Here is a 26,792-nt window from a genome sequence, read left to right as displayed (position 1 = left end):
CATCAGGACCAGCAACGACAACAAAGAAGACAACAGTAAATAGCCCCTCCTAGCACACACTGGAGGGAAAGGCAGCATTACACACACAACTCACTCACCTGGCACGGACAGCGAAGGCCACACACACACACACACGCAAACAAACATACCGTACCTGCACACACACAAAACACCCACATGCAAATGCCAAATACACACACCACGTCAAACAGATGTGCCATACACACAGTACAACGTGCACGCACACCACCAACACAGTCATACACATCCATACACAACACCCAATAATCACACAATGACAGCAACATCACAAGCACACAAAGACAGTCATAGACAGGCATGTCGAGAAACACCACACAAACAAAAAGCTGTACATAGCAAGAACATGCAATCAATATCACCGAACAGACATGCAAACAATGACACAGGTGAGAAGCCACGTACAACTAAATTACAGAGGAATTCACAGATGCAGCATCATACACATGGACTCACACACCACTACCATACACTGCCACAAGCCAGCATACAAACACATCACAATATGCACATGGCACAAGTCATCTACCCAGCGTAATCAACAACACAGAAACAACCCATACACAAATAACACACACCGTAGCACACAGTTATCACACCACCATGTAAAAGGAAACCAGGACAAGTACTTCACCTTGACATTCACATTTATGTAGGCAGATGTATTCAATTAAAAAAATTAATAAGTAACTATTTACAAAATGGGCCCAATGGCCAGTCCACTGTCTAAATGTGCCCAAGGCATGTGGGGCACATTCCATAGGCCAAACTCGACTCCTGACCGCAAATAGGCCTCCACCTGAAAGTAGAATCAATGGGGCAGGCAGGCACCTCGGGGGAGGGGGGGTGTTTGGGTTTGGAAGGATGATCGCTGACTTTGGGTTTGGGAGGGGGTGGGGCTTTAGTCTTTGGTCTGGATGGTGGGGGAGGGTGTTTGGACCTTGCAGTGGGAGTAGGGTTCTTAGATTGGGTGGGGGCGGGTGTTTTGTAGGGAGAGGGGCATGGGTGGACTGGGAGGTGGAAGGGCTGGGTAGAGGCGGGGGACATGGCATTTAGGGGCAACACAGGATGGGACAGGAGTAGGGAACAGGTAAAGGGAGGCAAGGAAGACTTTTTTATGGACATGGGGTGGTCATATGAAAAAGGTTTAGGAGTGGAGGTAGAGGGAGCAGGTGTATGATGTGTTGGTGTTCTGGACGTGGTTGCAGATGAGTGCAATGTGTGCTTGTGTGTGGTGGGTGTATGTTGGGTGGGAGAGTGAGGGAGTTTGTGTTCCTTAGGAGACGGGGGAAGAGGTTAAGGGCAAGGGAACGGAAGATATGTGAGTGTACGTTGGAGTAGTGGCTGCAAGTGAGGTAGATGTGCTGCATATGGTAGTGAAGGTGGTCATGGTGGGTGAGGATGTGGTGTGTGGGGTGGGTGTCTGCATGTCTGCTCTCATGGTGTCTGAGGGTACAACAGGACTGGTGGCAGGATCAGGGTGTGATGATGCAGTGACAACAGGTGTGAGTAGTGATTTGACTGTAAGGGAGGAGGGGGTGGGGAGACAGTGTAGGAAGTGTCTGTTGTCATGTTTGCTGATGTGTGTTGTGTGTGTGCATGCTTGTGGTGGCTCTTGTGATGCCTGTGTCTGCCTTTGTACACTGTGTCTGTTGTAGTGGGTGAATGCTGGTCTGTAGGTGTGCTTTGGATGGGTGAAGGGAGAAGGGTCTTGGATTGGAAACAGGTTGCTGGAGGGGGGATTGAAGATGAAGGAACACTGGCTGCCATCAAAGAGGAGGCCAGAGCCTGAAATGATCTCTGTAGGCCAGCCAAGGCACCGTGAATGCCTTCTAGGTACAGGTACACATTGCTCTGTTGCATCTGGGATGCCAGGCCCTGGATGGCATTCACAATGGTTGACTGCCCCACAGACATAGACCTCAGGAGGTCAATAGCCTCCTCATTGAGGGCAGCAGGGCTGACTGGGGCAGGGGCAGATATGCCTGTGGCGAAGGAGACACCCACTCTCCTGGGTGAGCGGGCACAGGCTACAGGGTGGGGAGCTACAGGGAGGGCGATGCTGGGAAGGGGATGTCGGACAAGGATGATGCTGGGCTGGTCCCACATGGGTTTGCCACTGCTAGGGAGCCACCTTTGGAGGAGGAATCTGAAGATGATGGTGTAGCTGTTCCATTCTCCTCCGTCGTGTTCCCCTAACCCTTTGTCCCACTGGTCCCCTCGGCGTTGGTGGACTCTGCCTCCTGGGTCCTGTGGGATGCAGCATCCCCACTTGCTGGTGCCCCTTCTCCTTCACCAAAGGATGCTAATGCACACATATACAGAGGTGGAGAGAGAAGGAGAGTGGGAGAGAAAGAAACGGAGGAAAGGGTCAATACCTACCCATCTTGTACACATACTGACAAGACATCTACTCATCCCGGCCGTGACAAATAGTGGCTATAATAGAATCACCATAAACATAGTTCAGATAGCCATAACCAACTATATAACCTATTACCCCACCTCTTCACCCAAGAGACAATATTGAACACCCTACATGCCTGTCATCTGTTGTACTCACATGTCTATTAATTTACCCCGTGAACATACTTACCTACATGTCAATCATAACACAATGAAACAAAATTAAACTTCAGAGGTACTGTATACACAGACTATATGACAGGTATGTGTGGAATACTTTTTTTTACAGATGTCCTTTTATATTGCAATAAATCCTCTTTCAATGTACACTACACACACTTGTCATAACCCAAATACAGAGCTAACAAGATTACTTTTGGGTGAGTAAAGTAGAATCGGGGATAAAGAATGAAGGTTGTAGAATGCCTCAACATTGAAGTTTGCCTTATTTGCTGATGACAACTTGGTACAGCACCACCACATCAATTCCTGCATAGCTTTACAAAGCTAACACACATCACTGCAACACAATTGGAGTGACCACCATGACTGTATACTCCTCTGATTCCATTACACTTCATCAATACCTTAGTTAAGTAGGGGACACAGTAGAAAACCAGACAAATGTCACCTAACAGTCTGCACTTACCCCCTTGTAGCTACTGTGCTGCCCTCAAGCACCCATCCAACGTAGGGTAGGCCACCCATCCAACTCAGGGTAGGCCACCGCCAGTATGTGGGCCATTAGGGGGGTCAAGGTCCAACGGGCACCCCTTCCTCATTGAGAAGCCGTCCTCAACTGGGTCTCTGCGGTCTTCCGGGCCCAGCATCTCACGTCCTGCCACTGCTTCCTGCAGTGGGTGCTCCGCCATCTATGGACCCCGAGGGTTCTGATGGGCGCTGACCTGCATGGGAGACATAGCATAAGGGAAAACATAATGTAGAGGATACAACACATCATCAGAAATTTCCAACATACAGAATACACAGCACATGCACATACCCAGTACACTGTACACCACATACATGATTAGCATACTATTCCACCTTTCAGACAACCCATTTCAATGTGCACTCACCATCAAACACCATCCGATATGTAAGTAACCAAATGTTGAACTGACAGCGTAGGACACCTTCCATCAGTTTTTCCAGTTCATCTGGAGTGAAGGCTGGGGCCTATCCCCTGCAGTAAGTGCCATTGTGGCTCGCATATACAGAACACAGCAGCTCACGCAGTGGTGGCCTTGCTTGCTGGAGTATCCAGAGTTAAGTGAGCTGGACTATACAAAATGGTGGTCACTGCCGGCATGGTCATGATGTCGTTGCCAGTGGTGATCATCATTGGCCCCAGTTTCCCACAGACATCAATGTTAATCAATGAGGAGTTGCACAGCGGTTCTGACTGCCTTCCTCCATGACGACTTCCGAGGCGGAATGAGGTCTCTTCCATCTATCCTCTACATGCAGGACAGGCGGCTGCCATTTTACATTTTTAAATGATTTTCATGTGATCTCACTGCATCATTACTTGAACATTTGCACAATACGCTTAATGTAATGTGTCAACTCATTGACACTCACATATGAAGTAGGTGTCAGCTGGCAATAGTTCAGGTGTATGTTTACATCCATGTAAGAACATTCCGTACTGTGTAACATATGGGAAGTTATTGTTTGTTCATGAATTCATTTCCTCTACATGTCCCTCTGTCACAAGTATTGCAATATGAGTTACTGCCATAATGTTTGGGTAGGTATGGCGTGTGGATAAATGTTTCCATTTACAACATGGGTGACAACTTACCAGACCAATCCTTTCTGATTGTCCTGTGATATTTATCGGTCCGACACTGTAAGAAATGTACTAAGTACTGTTTTTTCCCCACCTAGATTCCATCAAATTGGAGTGATGAGGAATTCACCAGCCTACCAGCCCCTAGTGGACCTGGAAACCATGGAAGAAAGGCACGTTATGATGAACTATTGACTGAACCATCTGACCATCAGGAAACTGGTTGCCCAGTTTTTGACTCTTTTCAGGCTCATTTCAGGTGACTGTGGGACTGACCGCAGGGATGTCACAGCTGATGTTCAGTGTAGTGTTACAGGATGTGCTGAATGTCCTACTAAAGCATATGGACAGGTACCTAGGGTCCCCCCACCGTCTAGAACTGAACAATATTAAGGCTGCCTTTACAACATTGCTCATGTGCCACATGTAATAGGGGCCATTGATGGTACTCACACCGCATTGGTGTCTCCGAGGGCCAATGAACAGGTGTACAGAAACCGGGATAGTACATATACGATTAATGTTCAAATGGTGTGTATTGCAGACCAGTATATGTTACATCTGACAGCAAACTTGTGTGGTTCGGTACATGATTCCTACGTCCTGAAGAACAGCAGTGTCCCTGCATTGATGTTACAACTACTGCGCAAAAGGGCCTGGCTCATTGGTAAGTGTACTGCTGTCCATTTTAGCCATCTACATTACCTCTCTACAAAGTCAGCTCTATGCCTAACATAGTTTCCTAATGTTCTGTTCCTATGTCTACACAGGTGACTCTGGATACCCCAACCAACCCTGGCTCCTGACTCCGGTTAGATATCCAACTACAGATGGGAGGACAGGTACAATGAGGCACACGGCCGGAGGAATTTCAGCCTATTGAAAGTAAGATTTTGTTGCCTGCATGTGTCCGGTGGTACCCTACAGTACCAACCACGGAAAGTCTGCAAGATTGTTGTTGCATGCTGCATGCTACATAATCTGTCCCTCAGAAGGCATATCCCCCTGTTGGAGGAAGGGGACATTGACGAAGGAGCTGTAACTGAGGCTGGTGACCCTGCTGCTGACGAGGAGGCAGACGAGGAGGAGTCAACTGACAACAGTACTGACCTAATTCTACAATACTTTCAATGATTCTCAGGTATGTGTTGTCTAAAGTTTAATGAGCAGTTGAATCCTGTATGGAAGATGTTATTTTGTCCATCAATGTTGTATGCATCAAGGTGTATGTGGAGACTCCTGCCTTCCATCTTTGTTTTCAAACCTGAAGAGATGCTGACTGAACATGAGGGAAAGTGCAAATGCAATGCTGCCATTTACATGTGATAAATGCTGGTATGTATCGTCCTAAGTCTGAATTGATGAGACAATGGAATGTACACATCTTTGAATAGTCCTGTTCAGCAGACCTATCATTTTGTACTCTGAGCTCCTGTCTGGCATCTACCTGTTATTGACAATGCAAGGTGGAGTACTGTTGGGGATGTCACCTATATGGAATGACTGACAGTCCTAGCCTGTAGAAATGTGGTGTCCTACCCGCTGCAGCATGTATCTGCTTATGTGAAATACTGCTGTATGAGTATTATTATGGCCTACATGGGTTACTTCATTTAACTTTTTCCCTATTTTGGTTCCTAGTCAGGTCACATGCATGTTTACAATTTGCTTCCTGACATGACTTGACTGTTTGCACCCTTGCCATTGGGGGTTACTACCATATGGATGTACTGACACACCTGCTGTAAATTCATGCTACATCTGTCCCTCAAACTAGTTGTACAGATATGTTTATTTAATTACTGTTTGTTACCAAAGATGTCATTTTAAACAATGAAGACACATTCACCATTACGTGTGCTCATTAGTGTTTATTTTGTGTTTCACATCACTGTTCTTAGAATCCAGTATCCATGAGCCTGGAGATAATGGGGTTGGGCATTGGACAGTCAACAGGGTGTATCAGCGGCACATAAGGGAGAATGTTCAGGAGAGGGAACACTTCCTGGTGGTATGTTTGGTCTTGGCCTCAGGTCCTGCAGGATGTTTGGAAGGATGACCTCTTTTGTGGGGGGAGGGTTCCTCAGCTGAAGGGGTAGGGGTGCTAGTGGCCTGTAGGTCCTCTTGCTGGGCCTCCATTCCAGTAGCACGGGCAGATGTTGAGGGCATAGGCGTTGTAAGACTACTGGATGGGGCCTGCTGTTGGATGGAGGACGCACGCTGGATTCTTGTGAGTTCAGTGAGCACCCCTACAATGGAGACCATGGTGGCACTGTGTGCTTGCCACTGCTGCACGGCCTCCTGATGGTATACCCCCTGCAACCTCTGGTTCTATTGCAAGGTGGTGAGTATCTGACTCATCATGTCCTGGGATTGCTGGTAGGCTCCCAGGACTCTGGAGATGGCCTCCTGGCCAGTCGTGTTGTGCTGCTGCCTCATCCCTTGGCACACGTTGCCCTTCCACTGACCCTTTCCCCCTCTGCCTGTGCTCTTGGCACAGTGTGCCTACTTCCACTGACACCAGGACCTTCATTGTCTTGGGTTTGGGGTGTCCACTCTGGTGGCTGTACTGTGGGGCACACTGGTGAATGATCTATCCTTGGAACACAGGTTTCGAAAGGTGGGCTCAGCTGTGCTGTTGGTGCCACAAGGGAGGGCGAGTCAGTGAGGCTGGTGGTGGTTGACTGACCAGCCATGCCTGACGGGCCAGGTAAGCCATCCCTTTCCAGACATCCAGGGTAATCTTCCTCAATTGGACCTACTTCCAGGAGCTGGCTTCCAGTCTCTGACATCCTCTGCTCTGCTGTGTGGCAGTACTAAGGATACCTGTGGAGTGAGAGGAAGTGTGTTACATGATGGTATATTAGTTGTGGTACACATGGTTGTTTGATATCATTGCCTGCAATTGCTGACCAGTAATGGCATTGACAGTTTCTTGACAACTGCTAGTTTTTGGGTCTGTTGGAAGTAGCTATTGTTTATTTTTGCTATATAGTTGATGGTGGTCTTGACTGCCATCATTGCCATGTACTGATATGTATTCGAAATTTCTTGATGGTGAATGGGGGTGACATGGTTATATGTGTGGGTGTCCAAATGTGGAGTGGAATTAGCAGTTCTACAATGGTTTAGAGTGTTGCATTGTGATAGTTGTAATACTTGTTGTGGTGTGAGAAACCCATGCACTAGGCGGCCTGTGTGGGAATGGTGTTAGTGGGGAGGTGTGGCCTGCAGGGGATGGTATTGGGGACAGGATGGATTGGTGCAGGTAAGGTTGGTGTGAGGGGATGACAGGGTGGTGGGGGTCCATGCTGTGCAGGAGTCTATAGTCCCCTGGGAGTGTTGTTGACTTACCAGAGTCCAGTCCTCCTGGTATTCCGGTCAGGCCCCCTGGGTGTAGGATGGCCAAGACCTTCTCCTCCCATGGGGGAGGAGGTAGGGGCCCACAGCCAGTCTTCATTTCGGCAACTTGGTGTCTCAATGCCATGTACCGTACCTTCACCCGTAGGTGATTCCTCCTCTTCCTGATGTCGTCCTTTGTGCGTGGATGGTTTCCCAATGCATTCACCCTGTCAACGATCCTCTGCCATAACTCCCTTTTCCGGGCTATGGATGTCTGCTGGATCTGTGCTCCACACTGTTGTGGCTCCACTCTGATGATTTCGTTGACTATGACCCTCAACTTCTTGTCTGTGAATCGTGGGTGTTTTTGTGGTGCCATGGTGGTTGTGTTGTGGGTAGTGGTGTGTGTGATTTGCAGGGATACTGGGTGTGCTGTTTGTTGGGCCGAGGTTGAGTGATAGAGTGTGCGTGTGTGGTTTGTGGTGTTTGTGTGCAGTGTGCAATGGTGATGTGTGTGTTGATTTGCTGATGCTGTTGTGTGTTGTGTAATGCGTGTTCAGTGTGATGGAGCCTATGATATTCAGGTGCAGTGTTGTCTGTTAGTGCAATCTTCCCTCTCTCTGTCAAAACATCTGGATGCAAAGGATTGTGGGTGTGTGTTTGGGGTGTGCTATATAGTGTTGTGATCAGTTGTGTGTATGTGTATCAGTTGTGGGGTATTCAAATTGTCCAACGTGGTGTTGTGTTCTGGTGGAGGTGCATTTTTGACCGTGGTGGTTAGGACTGCCAATGGATTACCGCTGTGCAAAGACCACGGTACTGGCTTGTGAGTCGTAATTTGGAGGGCGGGATGTTGTTGGCGTGGTGGTGCTGGTGGTGGGACTGCCTCTCTCTCACCATCGGTCAGCCCGGCGATTAAGGATTTTTGGCTGTTTTTGGCGGTGTTCTGTTAGTGACTCGTAATACAGCAGTCTTCAGACCGCCATCACTGGCAGTCTTTTGGCACCCGCTTAGACGACGGTCTTTGGGAATTACCACCAAAGTCATATTGAGCACCTGAATGTAGGAATACACTCTGGAAATTCAGAGAAAAAGATTATTTAAAAAAAAAAAAACCTTTTGGAAGCAAAGGTCAAGGTGGCCTCAGTCAACGGGGAGCCTACTTTGATAGATCAAAGAAAGGAAAGAAATAATGTGGATTAAAGTTTGATATTTATAACTGCATACTGTATGGAAAGTAGATGAAAAATCAAAGAGTTGGTACATACAGTGAATTTGTAAGTTCACAATTAGTCTTGCTTTCAAATTGGACTCGAACCTGGAAAAAGTGACATGGAGAATTGATACACATTTTGGCTGTTTCTTTCTTAGGCTGTTTCAGTTTCAATAACTTCGAGGTGGCTGTTATTGAAATATAATAATCTAGTTTTTTTATCTAAAAAAATGTTTGTGGCTCTGTCCACATTAAAAGAGTGTGGTCTGTTATTTGTTTTCTGATAACAATGTAAAAAAAAAATTTTTTCAATCTTTAAAAGAAGCTGTGAAATTTAAAAAACAACGTGTGATGATGGAATGGGGTAACAGTTTTGGATATTCATAGAAACTGTATTTTGGTATTTTTGTTGAGGTGTCTTCTGCTATCAAAATAATTTATGCTATGTGGTGATAGTGGACAACTATTATCCTGAGGTGCACCTAGATGCTGGACAGAGGTTCCCATATTTGCTCTATCCTGCAGAAATGGATATACTTGGCCCTGTTTAGACAGCCACAGTAGAATGGGTACCAGGATATCAGAGGTGAATGACCTCAACTGCCAAAAAAAGCCCACTAGCTACTGCTTTTCCCATAGCCCCCAATCTTGGGTTTGGCAGAAGAAGGCAATCTTGTGATCAATGACAGTGATTTTCCTTCCGAGGTTTGTGGGTCTCCCACTGCTAGGCCATGACTTCTACCACAGAGACATGCATGTTCATGCATGTATATATGATTAGGTTTATATAGAAGTGTGAACCTACCTGAAAGGCAGTAGAATGCTGTACATGGTCAAAGACGAGCATAAAGTCAATGAGTAAATCGAGATAGAGGTGGGTTGAGGATTAGCAAATTCATTGTGATGTAGGTGAATCTTCAACTATTTCCTAAATTGGAGCAGCATTGTGGCGGTCCTGATGGACATGAGGATGTTGTTCCAGATTCTGGGTGCATAGATGGACAAGGCTTGTATTTTTCTTGTTTACACTTTTTGGTCTGCAGTCTACTGGGGTCCTGGCTGGGGGTATGCTGAGATCCACCAGAGATGGTGATCTTGTCTGCAAGTTAAGTGGGGGTGCTGTTTCTGATATCCTTTTTGCAGCTGGTTTTGAAAATGATGCAAGCTGGCAGGGCGAGCCAATGGAGTTCCATCAGGATGGGAGTGATGAAATAATGTTTCTTCAGGCCCTGGATTAGGCATGCTGCAATATGTATTATGCCTATAAGGGGTGGCAGTGCGGTGTCTGAGAGACGGAGGCGTAGGGCATTACTACCACCCAAATGCAGGAATGTGATGGCTTGAACAGCAGTTCTGAAGTTGCTTGCTGTAAGAAATAGTTTGACTTACTTTAGAAGAAGGAGCGGATCCCAGGCAAAAAACGTGCAATTTTCATTCTTAGCCTTATGGGAGTTGTTTCACCAGGACTGACCAGCAAGTAAACAATTGTTCATAAAAGTGAATTAGGTGTTTTTTAAACAGGTCCATTAGGATGTCTTTTTTTAAAATAACATAGGTATAATGCAAGTGGTGAATGATGATTCAAACATTTTAGTCAATGGGTGGGTGAGAGTACATTCTTTGACCAGGGAGGCATGAATGCAGTGCTCAAGGTTTGAGGCGTGAGTGTATGAAGACTCAATATTTTCATAGGAATAAGCATTATGGTAAATTGTGGCACTGGGGAGGTGCTTGTGGGAAGACGCTTCATTGAAGGTGTATGTGGGTGATTGGGGAGCTGGGCAAATATGCCTTGTGTAGATTCTGGGTTTGTTGGTGACTACACTAATGAAGTCTGATGACAGACTTAGGGAAGACATATGTTTAGATGTAACTGAATGTGAGGATTCGTTGGATAATTCTAAATAGATTACAGAGCTTTTTTAGTGAGCTTTGTAGTTTACACCTAGAAAGCGGTTTTGGTAGAATACACATTTGTCTCAAATGTTTATGGCTTGTTATTTAAAAGCTCATTTGAGCTTGACTTCAGGATTTATGCAAGGCAAGTCTAGGCTGTGGCCAAGTTGCTTCTACTTAGGAAAGTCATTTTAGAATAATTTGGCGTTCAATGCCGTAGAAGGAGCATTGTGCTAGGGGTACTTTATCAGCGCTTTGATGCTGAGCATGGAATAAAAAAATATCATACGTGGCAGCAGAAACAGATTTGGATGAGATTATTGCAGTAATTAGAATGAAATGGTTTTGGACTCTTCTCTAGAGAGAGCAATATCTACCCACTTGTTCCGTGTGTAAGCGGGTTTGGTAGGTAGAAACATGAGGTTTCCAAAAGCGACAGTGTCTTTTGTTGCAGAGGGAGAAGATAAGGCTGATGAATCAGCCTATATTAGTGAAAAAATCTGATTGTCACAAGATGCAACTGGGGGACAGCGAGAGGAGGACCGTTAAGCAGGGCATTAAGGAATGAATAATGTTCCTCTGTGCATTCATGTTTGTTTGTAGGCATCGCTCTCTTCAGACACAAATTGCATAGGATTTAATCTCTTGCCACACTTTCACCACTTGGCACGAGGGTGTCCCACTCTCCATTTAAAATTCTGAGAAAGAGTGGTTTACTCTATCCTTTAGGAAGTTGGAAATAATTATATTTTATGGTGAGTATAAAGGGATTCTCATTTCTGGGTATTTGTAAATGGGTAAAAAAAATAATAAAAAAAATAATAATATAATATTATATATATATCCCATGGGTTATGTAAACGATGCTTTGTTTGCAGTTAAAAGCTCACATATATTGAAATGTCATGGCTAAGGGTTGAACTGACACTACTGTAAACCGTACAAGATAGGAAACTTTCTAAAGGACGATGCTACTTGTCCTCTCATTATTCCTTAATGTCGTTCTCTTTGTAAGTGTATTTATTTTGACAGGTCTTAAGGAGGCGTATGTTTTTGAACGGCCATCATTCAAAGGAGCATCATACCTCATAAACATCTGCAATGGAAAGCTGCTTGGTCCCACAGCATTGCCACGCCAAATAACTCGTATCATGCAACATCCCGAAAAACTCCAAACTGGCAATAATGGTTCCACTCATAAAGTTCAATCGACTATCCTAAAATCCTGTCTATAACCTGAGATCGCTGCATTGAAGTGCAGCTATGGATACAACTTATCTAGCCATCCATCTGGAGATCAACAGCTGCCCCAGAGACTGTCAATCTCTATTAGGACCACATTGGGAACCCTGGACCACATTATATAACACCTGAGACTTTTGCTCCTTCCCGAGATAAAGGCCATGATCAGAGCCTGATGCGCAAAATGTCAAATACAATGAATGGAACATTTTCATTGACTGTCTTTCCTTAACCCCTTCTGTGCCCAGGACGTAATGGTTACGTCCTGAGGCACAGTGCTGCTGTGCCCAGGACGTAACCATTACGTCCTGTGCACAGAGCCCAGAGGGAGCGCTAGCGCTCCCTCTGTGGGGTTCCCCCCCACCCCCCCAAGTCAGGGATGGAAGGGGAAGCCCTTCCCCTCCCACCCCCGACCCCCCCAACCCCCCCTGTGACGTCAGCGCGCGAGCGCGCGCTGATTAGTCACAGGGTCTCCCCCATCGCGCTGGAAGCAGAGCTTCCAGCGCAATTGAAAGAGAAATGCTTTTGCATTTCTCTTTCAATGCCATGGGGGAGGCCCCGAGAGGCTTCAAAGGGAAGGAAATGTATTTCCTTCCCTTTGAAGTCTCTCACAGGTTTCAAAAGCCGGATTGCTTGCAATCCGGCTTTTGAAACCCCACTAGACACCAGGGATTTTTTTTTTTTCAATGAAATTGGCAAAAGGGAGCGACCCCTTGGGCAAGGGTCGCTCCCAGGGGGGGCATTTTTTTAGGAAGGCCTTTTCTGCTCCCCCTGGGGGCAGATTGGCCTATTATCAGGCCGATCTGCCCCCAGGGGGGGCTGAAACCTCTAGGCACCAGGGACCTTTTTTTTTTTGTTTTTTTTTTGGGATGTTTTCTTTTTTTTAGGTGGGGAGCGACCCCTTAGGCAAGGGTCGCTCCCCTAGGGGGCAAATTATATTTAGGCCATTTCTGCCCCCCTTGGGGGAAGATTGGCCTATTTTGATGAGGCCAATCTGCCCCCAAGGGGGGCAGAAACCATTAGACACCAGGGAGTTTTTTTTTGCGCGCGAATTTCACGCAACAGGAGCGACCCCTTGGGCAAGGGTCGCTCCCGGGGGGGGGATTTTTTTGGGAAGGCCTTATCTGCCCCCCCTGGGGGCAGATTGGCCTATTATTAGGCCGATCTGCCCCCAGGGGGGGCAGACACCTCTAGGCACCAGGGAGCTTTTTTTTTTTTTGTGATGTTCTCTTTTTTTTTAGGTGGGGAGCGATCCCTTAGGCAAGGGTCGCTCCCCTACGGGGCAATATATATTTAGGCCATTTCTGCCCCCCTTGGGGGCAGTTTGGCCTATTTTGATGAGGCCAATCTGCCCCCAAGGGGGGCAGAAACCATTAGACACCAGGGAGTTTTTTTTTTGCTTGAATTTCACGCAAGGGGAGCGACCCCTTAGGCAAGGGTCGCTCCCTGGGGGGGGGGGGATTATTTTAGGCCATTTCCGCCCCCCTGGGGGGTAGATCAGCCTATTTTGATTCGGCTGATCTGCCCCCAAGGGGGGCAGAAACCACTAGGCACCAGGGATTTTTTTGTTTTACAGATGGGGAGCGACCCCTTGGACAAGGGTCGCTACCCTGGAGGGGCAAAATGTTTTTAGGCCATTTCTGCCCGCTTTGGGGGCAGATCGGCCGATTTTAGGTCAATCTGCCCCCAAGGGGGGCAGAAACCACTAGGCACCAGGGATCTTTTTTTGGTGCCGTCACGCAAGGGGAGCGACCCCGTAGGCAAGGGTCGCTCCGGGGGGGGGTTCGGGGGGCAAATTTATTTTAGGCCATTTCTGCCTATTATTAGGCCGATCTGCCCCCAGGGGGGGCAGAAACCTGTAGGCGCCAGGGCAAAAAATTTTTGTGTGTTTTTTTTTATGTTTGTTTGTTTTTTTAGAGATGGGGAGCGACCCATCAGACAAGGGTCACTCCCCTGGGGGGCAAACTGTGTTTAGACCATTTCTGCCCCCCTTGGGGGCAGATTGGTCAATTTTAGGGCAATCTGCCCCCAAGGGGGTAGAAACCACTAGGCACCGGGGATTTGTTGTTTGGCGCCAATGTCATGTAGGGGGAGCGACCCCGTAGGCAAGGGTTGCTCCTGGTGGGGGGGGTGGGGGTTGGGGGGGGCAAATTTATTTTAGGCCATTTCTGGCCCCCCTGGTGGCAGATCGGCCTATTATTAGGCCGATCTGCCCCCGTGGGGGCAGAAACCTATTGTTGTCAGGGCAACATTTTTTTTTGTGTTTTTTTTTTTGTTTGTTTGTTTTTTTAGAGATGGGGAGCGACCCATCAGACAAGGGTCGCTCCCCTGGGGTGCAAACTGTATTTAGAGCATTTCTGCCCCCCTTGGGGGCAGAAGTGGTCGATTTTAGGTCAATCTGCCCCCAAGGCCATGTAGGGGGAGCGACCCCGTAGGCAAGGGTCGCTCCTGGTGGGGGGTTGGGGATGCAAATTTATTTTAGGCCATTTCTGCCCCCCCTGGGGGAAGATCGGCCTATTATTAGACTGATCTGCCCCCAGGGGTGGCAGAAACCTCTAGGCGCCAGGGCAATTTTTTTTTTGTTTGTTTGTTGTTTTAGAGATGGGGAGCGACCCATCAGACAAGGGTCGCTCCCCTGGGGGACAAACTGTATTTAGAGCATTTCTGCCCCCCTTGGGGGCAGATGGGTCGATTTTAGGTCAATCTGCCCCCAAGGGGGCAGAAACCACTAGGCACCGGGGATTTGTTTTTTGGCGCCAATGTCACGCAGGGGGAGCGACCCCGTAGGCAAGGGTCGCTCCTGGTGGGGGGGTGGGGGTTGGGGATGCAAATTTATTTTAGGCCATTTCTGCCCCCCCTGGGGGAAGATCGGCCTATTATTAGGCCGATCTGTCCCCAGGGGGGGCAGAAACCTGTAGGCGCCAGGGCAAATTTTTTTTGTGTGGTTTTTTTAGAGATGGGGAGCGACTCATCAGACAAGGGTCGCTCCCCTGGGGGGCAAACTGTATTTAGAGCATTTCTGCCCCCCTTGGGGGCAGAAACCACTAGGCACCGGGGATTTGTTTTTTGGCGCCAATGTCACGCAGGGGGAGCGACCCCGTAGGCAAGGGTCGCTCCCGGGTGGGGGGTGGAGGTTCGGGGGGCAAATTTATTTTAGGCCATTTCTGTCCCCCCTGGGGGAAGATCGGCCTATTATTAGGCCAATCTGCCCCCAGGGGGGGCAGAAACCTGTAGGCGCCAGGGCAAATTTGTTTTTTGTGTTTTTTTGTTTGTTTGTTTGTTTTTTTAGAGATGGGGAGCGACCCATCAGACAAGGGTCACTCCCCTGGGGGGCAAACTGTGTTTAGACCATTTCTGCCCCCCTTGGGGGCAGATTGGTCAATTTTAGGGCAATCTGCCCCCAAGGGGGCAAAAACCACTAGGCACCGGGGATTTGTTGTTTGGCGCCAATGTCACGCAGGGGGAGCGACCCCGTAGGCAAGGGTCGCTCCTGGGCAGGGGGGGTTTGTGGGGGTGGGGGTCAAATTTATTTTAGGGCATTTCCACCCCCCCCTGGGGCCGGCTGAGCTAGAGGTCAAAATCCACAGGTAGGCACTTTGCAAAAAACACCTCTGTTTTCTGTGAAAAAATATGTTGTGTCCACGTTGTGTTTTGGGCGATTTCCTTTCGTGGCCGCTAGGCCTACCCACACAAGTGAGGTACCATTTTTATGGAGAGACTTAGGGGAACGCTGGGTGGAAGGAAATTTGTGGCTCCTCTCAGATTCCAGAACTTTCTGTCACCGAAATGAGAGGAAAAAGTGTTTTTGGGCCAAATTTTGATGTTTGCAAAGGATTCTGGGTAACAGAACCTGGTCAGAGCCCCGTAAATCACCCCATCTTGGATTCCCCTAGGTCTCTAGTTTTCAAAAATGCGCTGGTTTGCTAGGTTTCCCCAGGTGCCGGCTGAGCTAGAGGCCAAAATCCACAGGTAAGCACTGTTTTCTATGAAAAAATGTGGATGTGTCCACGTTGCGCTTTGGGGCGTGTCCTGTCGCGGGCGCTAGGCCTACCCACACAAGTGAGGTATCATTTTTATCGGGAGACGTGGGGAAACGCTGGGTGGAAGGAAATTCGTGGCTCCTCTCAGATTCCAGAACTTTCTGCCACAGAAATGTTAGGAACATGTGTATTTTTAGCCAAATTTTGAGGTTTGCAAAGGATTCTGGGTAACAGAACCTGGTCCGAGCCACACAAGTCACCCCATCTTGGATTCCCCTAGGTCTCTAGTTTTCAGAAATGCACAGGTTTGGTAGGTTTCCCTAGGTGGCGGCTGAGCTACAAGCCAAAATCTACAGGTAGGCACTTTGCAAAAAACACCTCTGTTTTCCTTCACAAATTTGGATGTGTCCACATTGCGCTTTGGGGCGTTTCCTGTCGCAGGCGCTAGGCCTACCCACACAAGTGCGGTATCATTTTTATCGGGAGACGTGGAGGAACGCTGGGTGGAAGGAAATTCGTGGCTCCTCTCAGATTCTAGAACTTTCTGCCACAGAAATGTGAGGAACATGTGTTTTTTTAGCCAAATTTTGAGGTTTGCAAAGGATTCTGGGTAACAGAACCTGGTCCGAGCCACACAAGTCACCCCATCTTGGATTCCCCTAGGTCTCTAGTTTTCAGAAATGCACAGGTGTGGTAGGTTTCCCTAGGTGGTGGCTGAGCTACAAGCCAAAATCTACAAGTAGGCACTTTGCAAAAAACACCTCTGTTTTCCTTCACAAATTTGGATGTGTCCACGTTGCGCTTTGGGGCGTTTCCTGTCGCAGGCGCTAGGCCTACCCACACAAGTGAGGTATCATTTTTATCGGGAGACGTGGAGGAACGCTGGGTGGAAGGAAATTCGTGGCTCCTCTCAGATTCCAGAACTTTCTGCCACAGAAATGTGAGGAACATGTGTTTTTTTAGCCAAATTTTGAGGTTTGCAAAGGATTCTGGGTAACAGAACCTGGTCCGAGCCACACAAGTCACCCCATCTTGGATTCCCCTTGGTCTCTAGTTTTCAGAAATGCACAGGTTTGGTAGGTTTCCCTAGGTGGCGGCTGAGCTACAAGCCAAAATCTACAGGTAGGCACTTTGCAAAAAACACCTCTGTTTTCCTTCACAAATTTGGATGTGTCCACGTTGCGCTTTGGGGCGTTTCCTGTCGCGGGCGCTAGGCCTACCCACACAAGTGAGGTATCATTTTTATCGGGAGACGTGGGGGAACGCTGGGTGGAAGGAAATTTGTGGCTCCTCTCAGATTCCAGAACTTTCTGCCACAGAAATGTGAGGAACATGTGTTTTTTTAGCAAAATGTTGAGATTTGCAAAGGATTCTGGGTAACAGAATCTGTTCCGAGCCACACAAGTCACCCCATCTTGGATTCCCCTAGGTCTCTAGTTTTCTGAAATGCACAGGTTTGGTAGGTTTCCCTAGGTGGCGGCTGAGCTACAGGCCAAAATCTACAGGTAGTCACTTTGCAAAAAACACCTCTGTTTTCCTTCACAAATTTGGATGTGTCCACGTTGCGCTTTGGGGCGTTTCCTGTTGCGGCCGCTAGGCCTACCCACACAAGTGAGGTATCATTTTTATCGGGAGACATGGGGGAACGCTGGGTGGAAGGAAATTTGTGGCTCCTCTCAGATTCCAGAACTTTCTGCCACAGAAATGTTAGGAACATGTGTTTTTTTAGCCAAATTTTGAGGTTTGCAAAGGATTCTGGGTAAAAGAACCTGATCCGAGCCACACAAGTCACCCCACCTTGGATTCCCCTAGGTCTCTAGTTTTCAGAAATGCACAGGTTTGGTAGGTTTCCCAAGGTGGCGGCTGAGCTACAGGCCAAAATCTACAGGTAGGCACTTTGCAAAAAACACCTCTGTTTTCCTTCACAAATTTGGATGTGTCCACGTTGCGCTTTGGGGCGTTTCCTGTCGCGGGTGCTAGGCCTACCCACACAAGTGGGGTATCATTTTTATCGGGAGACGTGGGGGAACGCTGGGTGGAAGGAAATGTGTGGCTCCTCTCAGATTCCAGAACTTTCTGCCACAGAGATGTTAGGAACATGTGTATTTTTAGCCAAATTTTGAGGTTTGCAAAGGATTCTGGGTAACAGAACCTGGTCCGAGCCACACAAGTCACCCCATCTTGGATTTCCCTAGGTCTCTAGTTTTCAGAAATGCACAGCTTTGGTAGGTTTCCCTAGGTGGCGGCTGAGCTACAGGCCAAAATCTACAGGTAGTCACTTTGCAAAAAACACCTCTGTTTTCCTTCACAAATTTGGATGTGTCCACGTTGCGCTTTGGAGTGTTTCGTGTCGCGGCCGCTAGGCCTACCCACACAAGTGAGGTATCATTTTTATCGGGAGACGTGGGGGAACGCTGGGTGGAAGGAAATTTGTGGCTCCTCTCAGATTCCAGAACTTTCTGCCACAGAAATGTTAGGAACATGTGTTTTTTTAGCCAAATTTTGAGGTTTGCAAAGGATTCTGGGTAACAGAACCTGATTCGAGCCACACAAGTCACCCCACCTTGGATTCCCCTAGGTCTCTAGTTTTCAGAAATGCACAGGTTTGGTAGGTTTCCCTAGGTGGCGGCTGAGCTACAGGCCAAAATCTACAGGTAGGCACTTTGCAAAAAACACCTCTGTTTTCCTTCACAAATTTGGATGTGTCCACGTTGCGCTTTGGGGCGTTTCCTGTCGCGGGCGCTAGGCCTACCCACACAAGTGAGGTATCATTTTTATCGGGAGACGTGGGGGAACGCTGGGTGGAAGGAAATTTGTGGCTCCTCTCAGATTCCAGAACTTTCTGCCACAGAAATGTTAGGAACATGTGTATTTTTAGCCAAATTTTGAGGTTTGCAAAGGATTCTGGGTAACAGAACCTGGTCCGAGCCACACAAGTCACCCCATCTTGGATTCCCCTAGGTCTCTAGTTTTCAGAAATGCAAAGGTTTGGTAGGTTTCCCTAGGTGGCGGCTGAGCTACAGGCCAAAATCTACAGGTAGGCACTTTGCAAAAAACACCTCTGTTTTCCTTCACAAATTTGGATGTGTCCACGTTGCGCTTTGGGGCGTTTCCTGTCGCGGGCGCTAGGCCTACCCACACAAGTGAGGTATCATTTTTATCGGGAGACGTGGGGGAACGCTGGGTGGAAGGAAATTTGTGGCTCCTCTCAGATTCCAGAACTTTCTGCCACAGAAATGTTAGGAATATGTGTTTTTTTAGCCAAATTTTGAGGTTTGCAAAGGATTCTGGGGAACAGAACCTGGTCCGAGCCACACAAGTCACCCCATTTTGGATTCCCCTAGGTCTCTAGTTTTCAGAAATGCAAAGGGTTGGTAGGTTTCCCTAGGTGGCGGCTGAGCTACAGGCAAAAATCTACAGGTAGGCACTTTGCAAAAAACACCTCTGTTTTCCTTCACAAATTTGGATGTGTCCACGTTGCGCTTTGGGGCGTTTCCTGTCGCGGGCGCTAGGCCTACCCACACAAGTGAGGTATCATTTTTATCGGGAGACGTGGGGGAACACTGGGTGGAAGGAAATTTGTGGCTCCTCTCAGATTCCAGAACTTTCTGCGACAGAAATGTTAGGAACATGTGTTTTTTTAGCCAAATTTTGAGGTTTGCAAAGGATTCTGGGTAACAGAACCTGGTCCGAGCCACACAAGTCACCCCATCTTGGATTCCCCTAGGTCTCTAGTTTTCAGAAATGCACAGGTTTGGTAGGTTTCCCTAGGTGGCGGCTGAGCTACAGGCCAAAATCTACAGGTAGTCACTTTGCAAAAAACACCTCTGTTTTCCTTCACAAATTTGGATGTGTCCACGTTGCGCTTTGGGGCGTTCCCTGTCGCGGGCGCTAGGCCTACCCACACAAGTGAGGTATCATTTTTATTGGGAGACGTGGGGGAACGCTGCGTGGAAGGAAATTTGTGGCTCCTCTCAGATTCCAGAACTTTCTGCCACAGAAATTTTAGGAACATGTGTTTTTTTAGCCAAATTTTGAGGTTTGCAAAGGATTCTGGGTAACAGAACCTGGTCCGAGCCACACAAGTCACCCCACCTTGGATTCCCCTAGGTCTCTAGTTTTCAGAAATGCACAGGTTTGGTAGGTTTCCCTAGGTGGCGGCTGAGCTACAGGCCAAAATCTACAGGTAGGCACTTTGCAAAAAACACCTCTGTTTTCCTTCAAAAATTTGGCTCTGTCCACGTTGCGCTTTGGGGCATTTCCTGTCACGGGCGCTAGGCCTACGCACACAAGTGAGGTATCATTTTTATCGGAAGATGTGGGGCAACGCTGGGTGGAAGGAAATTCGTGGCTCCTCTCAGATTCCAGAACTTTCTGCCACAGAAATGTGAGGAACATGTGTTTTTTTAGCCAAATTTTGAGGTTTGCAAAGGATTCTGGGTAACAGAACCTGGTCCGAGCCACACAAGTCACCCCATCTTGGATTCCCCTAGGTCTCTAGTTTTCAGAAATGCACAGGTTTGGTAGGTTTCCCTAGGTGGCGGGTGAGCTACAAGCCAAAATCTACAGGTAGGCACTTTGCAAAAAACACCTCTGTTTTCCGTCACAAATTTGGATGTGTCCACGTTGCGCTTTGGGGCGTTTCTTGTCGCGGGCGCTAGGCCTACGCACACAAGTGAGGTATCATTTTTATCGGGAGACGTGGGGGAACGCTGGGTGGAAGGAAATTTGTGGCTCGTCTCAGATTCCAGAACTTTCTGCCACAGATATGTTAGGAACATGTGTTTTTTTAGCCAAATTTTGAGGTTTGCAAAGGATTCTGGGTAACAGAACCTGGTCCGAGCCACACAAGTCACCCCATCTTGGATTCCCCTAGGTCTCTAGTTTTCAGAAATGCACAGGTTTGGTAGGTTTCCTTAGGTGGCGGCTGAGCTACAGGCCAAAATCTACAGGTAGGCACTTTGCAAAAAACACCTCTGTTTTCCTTCAAAAATTTGGCTGTGTCCACGTTGCGCTTTGGGGCATTTCCTGTCACGGGCGATAGGCCTACCCACACAAGTGAGGTATCATTTTTATCGGGAGACGTGGGGGAACGCTGGGTGGAAGGAAATTCGTGGCTCCTCTCAGATTCCAGAACTTTCTGCCACAGAAATGTGAGGAACATGTGTTTTTTTTAGCCAAATTTTGAGGTTTGCAAAGGATTTTAGGTAACAGAACCTGGTCCGAGCCACACAAGTCACCCCATCGTGGATTCCCCTAGGTCTCTAGTTTCAGAAATGCACAGGTTTGGTAGGTTTCCCTAGGTGGCGGCTGAGCTACAAGCCAAAATCTACAGGTAGGCACTTTGCAAAAAACACCTCTGTTTTCCTTCACAAATTTGGATGTGTCCACGTTGCGCTTTGGGGCGTTTCCTGTCGCGGGCGCTAGGCCTACCCACACAAGTGAGGTATCATTTTTATCGGGAGATGTGGGGGAACGCTGGGTGGAAGGAAATTTGTGGCTCCTCTCAGATTCCAGAACTTTCTGCCACAGAAATGTGAGGAACATGTGTTTTTTTAGCCACATTTTGTGGTTTGCAAAGGATTCTGGGTAACAGAACCTGGTCCGAGCCACACAAGTCACCCCATCTTGGATTCCCCTAGGTCTCTAGTTTTCAGAAATGCACAGGTTTGGTAGGTTTCCCTAGGTGGCGGCTGAGCTAGAGGCCAAAATCTACAGGTAGTCACTTTGCTAAAAACAGCTCTGTTTTCTGTGATGTGTCCACGTTGTGTTTTGGGGCATATCCTGTCGCGGGCGCTAGGCCTACCCACACAAGTGAGGTATCATTTTTATCGGGAGACTTGGGGGAACATAGAATAGCAAAACAAGTGTGATTGCCCCTTGTCTTTCTCTAAATTTTTCCCTTCCAAATGTAAGACAGTGTGTAAAAAAGACGTCTATTTGAGAAATGCCCTGTAATTCACATGCTAGTATGGGCACCCCGGAATTCAGAGATGTGCAAATAACCACTGCTTCTCAACACCTTATCTTGTGCCCATTTTGGAAATACAAAGTTTTCTTGATAGCTATTTTTTACTCTTTATATTTCAGCAAATGAATTGCTGTATACCCGGCATAGAATGAAAACCCACTGCAGGGTGCAGGTCATTTATTGGCTCTGGGTACCTAGAGTTCTTGATGAACCTACAAGCCCTATATATCCCCGCAACCAGAAGAGTCCAGCAGACGTAACGGTATATTGCTTTAAAAAATCTGACATTGCAGGTAAAAGTTACAGAGTAAAACGTAGAGAAAAAGTGATGTTTTTTTTCACCTCAATTTCAATATTTTTCTTTTTCAGTTGTTATTTTCTGTAGGAAACCCTTGTAGGATCTACACAAATTACCCCTTGCTGAATTCAGAATTTTGTCTACTTTTCAGAAATGTTGCAGTGTCTGGGATCCAGCGTTGGTTTCATGCCCATTTCTGTCACTGACTGGAAGGAGGCTGAAAGCACAAACAATCGTACAAATGGGGTATGTCCCAGTAAAATGCCAAAATTGTGTTGAAAAATTGGGTTTTCTGATTCAAGTCTGCCTGTTCCTGAAAGCTGGGAAGCTGGTGATTTTAGCACCGCAAACCCTTTGTTGATGCCCTTTTCGGGGGAAATACCACAAGCCTTCTTCTGCAGCCCATTTTTCCCATTTTTTTGAAAAAAACGAAATGTTCACTGTTTTTTGGCTAATTTCTTGGCCTCCTTCTGGGGAACCCACAAAGTCTGGGTACCTCTAGAATCCCTAGGATGTTGGAAAAAAAGGACGCAAATTTGGCGTGGGTAGCTTATGTGAACAAAAAGTTATGAGGGCCTAAGCGCGAACTGCTCCAAATAGCCAAAAAAAGGCTCGGCACAGGAGGGGGAAAAGGCCTGGCAGCGAAGGGGTTAAATTACGATGATTCTTACACAAAATAATGCCTTTGCTCTAAATATAGATAGGCACATTCATATAATATATATGGAAAACATTTATATAATATATGTATTATAGGAGAAATTGGAGACATATTAAACATTGGTCCGCTGCTACTTCCGCGTTCAACTCCTGCTCCACATCTTTTTTCAACGCTCGATTCATTACTTTTTTCTTATGAAGATGCACAGTGAACTTGCACAAACTCTTTCGAGTTCCACATTTTGCTACTTTATATATTGATAGTACTCTGCGTTCTCTCTTCTCCTTGAAAATGCATACGTCAATCTTCAGGCACCTTAGATGAATAAAGAACGCGGACGTTTGTTTGCACGACCGCTCTGAAGACGTCTTGGTTGATATCAATTTATTCAAAGCATCAGCTATGATGACTACTATTATAAAGTAAATATAGTTACAAACCAATAATACGGGAATGTCATCTGCAAAGACAATCGTACCAAGCTTCCAGAAAAAAAACGAAATGGCCCAGACCCTGCTCTGATGATTGACCGGACAAGGAAGCCCAACCATAGATGGCTACTCATCCTCAGACCGCTTATTGTAAGATCTGGTACCACCTCGCCAACCTCCCCAGTCACTGTCCTAACACGTGGGAAGGTCAGGATCGGAGTGACAAAGATTACTGGTAAGGAATCGCAACATTACCTTTTCTCTAGCTGTCTGCCATTCCAAATCATCTCTAGATTGGGCTGCCTCACTTGTCTTGTGCCGTTTATTGAATGGCTTTCCTCTTGGTGCCTGGGTTGTTCCAAAGTGCGCCCTCCCATTTCTAGATCTGAAACAGAATTATTACACTTTAAATAGAGATGTCTCCCTTTAAGAATATATCCCCAAGTGTTATTACGCCAAAGTGGGTTATACACAACAACAATAAAGCATGCCTTTATCTATGTCAAATAATATTTACAGTCAAGATAAATATACATGGAAAACCTTCCCCACGTACCAAGGTAAATTCATAATTAAAATGCCTGTTCTTGTTTTCACATTCTTTAATTCTCGATGTCTAATTTTTATAATTAGACCTATGGTCACCAATTATGTTTCAATTATAAGTCGGTGCCTGTTTTCCCTAGCATCCATTACAAAACTGGTTCTGCCCTGTGCCAGTTAAAATATCAGTGCCCCAAAGAAGATTTGATCAATAATATTTGAGTTTAATTTGTTCTTTCATTTTTAAAGCGAACCAGCTTCCATAAACATGATCAGTTGAAGGTATGGAATACATGTAATTAAGTTAACTACCCTGTGTGTTTAAACTCACAGATTACATGGGGCAGTGTTATCATCAAACCAGTACCCGACACTTGATGGACCGCCATTAAATTGCTGTATTTCTTTCCATTTAGAATTACTCAGTAACATACTGCACGGTGTATAACCACAAACACAGATTGTGGCTCAGATGCTGCTAAAGTTGCATGTAACCTCACTGACCTGGTCAGTGAACTGCTCTGCCACGGCGTAGCTCCACCAGTAAGGGAAGCCTGTCTGTCTTGAACTCTGACCCCAGTCAGAAGTTTGAGGCATTCCTCCACCCGTAGGCTCCTGCCTGCCCCTCATACCTGGTGTCTAGTGGGAGAGCTCTGCTCTTCTGCCAGGCTACCCTCAGCCTCTTTTCTCCATCCTCTCCCTTCGTGTTTCTATTTTAGTGTGCTGTTATTGTGCCTTTCGCTTTCTGCGCTTTATTCTATCTTTTTCCTATTTTTCTCGTTTTCTCTATCATTCCTCTCATTCTCGCTTTTCTCTCTCTCCTCTCTCTCAATCTCCCCACCCCCACGGCTGCCACCTTTTTCGTGCCATTTTCCCGCTCCAGCCTTCCAGCTGTCCTCTCCTCCCCCCTTCCCAGTTAATGGCGGCCGCTGTGGAGCCGTGCCAAAGGCGCGCCTAAGACAATCCCATCTGTGCCCATCCGCGCCCATCCGCGACCCGACTGCGACCAGTGCCAGGACCCCTGGACCGGTCACCTCTACATGCCAGCAGCACTCATCACCTTCAACCCAGGACACAACAACAACTGTAAGCAGGCATCACCAGCTGACACCCACGGACCCTTCATCTACCTCCGCTTCCGCCGAACCTACCCCTCCACCAAGACATTGGACCCAGCACAACCCATCCGCAACAACACACCAACTCCGAAAACTCTGAAGTGCATTCTCCTCAACATCCGCTCCCTCATAAACATGCTACCGATATCTGAGACCTCCTTGACAGCACCACCCCGGAAGTCGCTTTCCTAACCAAGACCTGGACCAACACCACCTCAGGCCCGGACATCGCCATCGTCATTCCCCAAGGATACAGGATCATCCTGAAAGACTGCCCCAGCCACCCTGGGGGGGAAATCGCCATTGTCCAACCTCCGTCTGAGCACCCACTCTGAAGACTCCACAAGCCTGATGGAACACCTTCACTTCAAACTACAGACCAGCCCAGCATCCACCCTCAGGGGAACCCTAATCTTCCGCCCACCTGGACCCCGCACACCCTTTGCCAACTCCATCACTGAATGCATCGCCGCACAAGCCTTCGCAGCCACCAACTACACCCTGCTGGGAGACCTCAACTTCCACTTCGACAACCTTCAAGACCTCAACACCGCATCTCTCCTAGACAACCTCCACAACATAGGGCTTCGACAGATCGTAACATAACCAAAGCACTCAGCAGGACACACCCTCGACCTTACTTTCATTCACACCTCCAAACCCCCATGAACAGACCATTGATGCATCCATTTCACCTTCACCACACCCACCGTCATCAGACCCCAGCACCAACCATCACATAGAAGCTGGACAAAAATCACTGATGACCAGCTCACCATTGCCCTAGCCAACTCTGCCCCCACCAGCTGTGCAAACATCATAGCCCCCTCAAAAAGAATAACAGCACCCATGCCAAGAAAGCCAGCTGGTTCACCCCAGAACTCAGAGAATCCAGACGCACTCGCCTCAAGAAAATCTGGAGAAACACCAAATCTACAGAAGCCCAAAGCAACGTCAAAGTTGCCACCATGGCACACCATCAACTCATCAGGAGCACCAGAAAGAAATCTATACAAGAGAGAATCTCCTCACACGGACATAACAGCAAGGAACTCTTCAGCATCATCAAGGAGTTCACCCAACCCAACAGCGAAACAACGTACATCCCATCCTCACAAGACCTCTGGGACAGACTCAACACCTACTTCCACCACAAAATCAAGACCGTCTATGACAGCTTCAGCTTCAGTGAGGATACCCTACGTGAAGAACTCCCTCCATCAAAACCCGACACCAACAAACCAACAATCACCAACTGGACCCCCCTTACCACGAAGACACACTGAAAACAATGAAGTCCATACACTCAGGGGCCCCCACGGAACCATATCCCCAAACACATCTTCAACAGAACCACGGACACCATTGCCCCCAAGCTCTCCCTCACCATCAACTGCTCCCTAGCTGCCGCCTCCTTCCCAGATGACTGGAAACACGCCAAGATCAACCCCCTCCTCAAGAAACCCTCAGCAGACCCACCAACCTCAGAAACTTCAGGCCCATTTCCCTACTCCCATTTCCTGCAAAAGTCATCGAAAATGCCGTCAACAGCCAACTCATCACTTTTATCGAAGACCACAACATCCTCTACATCTCCCAATCCGGATTCAGGAAAAACCATAGCACCGAAATAGCCCTCCTGGCCGCAACAGGTGACATCCGCTCCCTGATGGACAAGGGAGAGACGGCGGCACTCATCCTACTAGACCTCTCTGCGGCCTTAGACACAGTCTCCCACCACACCCTGATACGCAGACTTCCCGAAGCCAGCATCAAAGACAAGGCCCTCGACTGGATCCAATCCTTTCTCTCTGGCAGAACTCAACAAGTGAGACTCGCCCCCTTCCTCGCAGACCC

At 47.6% G+C, this 26,792-nt stretch overlaps 1 protein-coding gene across 4 annotated transcripts in view; it reads right to left on the bottom strand.

The window, feature by feature from the left end:
* The window catches only part of LOC138287794 (uncharacterized), a 560,811-nt gene that overhangs the window by 119,134 nt on the left and 414,885 nt on the right, over window positions 1-26,792 (bottom strand). For all 4 annotated transcript variants that reach the window (XM_069228627.1, XM_069228630.1, XM_069228629.1 and 1 more), the window contains exon 6: window positions 23,530-23,659. In XM_069228627.1, coding sequence (XP_069084728.1) covers window positions 23,530-23,659 — 130 coding nt within the window. The remainder of the gene's footprint in view (window positions 1-23,529; window positions 23,660-26,792) is intronic.

This window comes from Pleurodeles waltl, chromosome 4_1 (genome assembly GCF_031143425.1).
Source record: "Pleurodeles waltl isolate 20211129_DDA chromosome 4_1, aPleWal1.hap1.20221129, whole genome shotgun sequence".
Classification (NCBI taxonomy): domain Eukaryota; kingdom Metazoa; phylum Chordata; class Amphibia; order Caudata; family Salamandridae; genus Pleurodeles; species Pleurodeles waltl.
The sequence above is the reverse complement of the archived record's forward strand: the minus strand, read 5'-3'. Positions and strand labels throughout refer to the sequence as shown.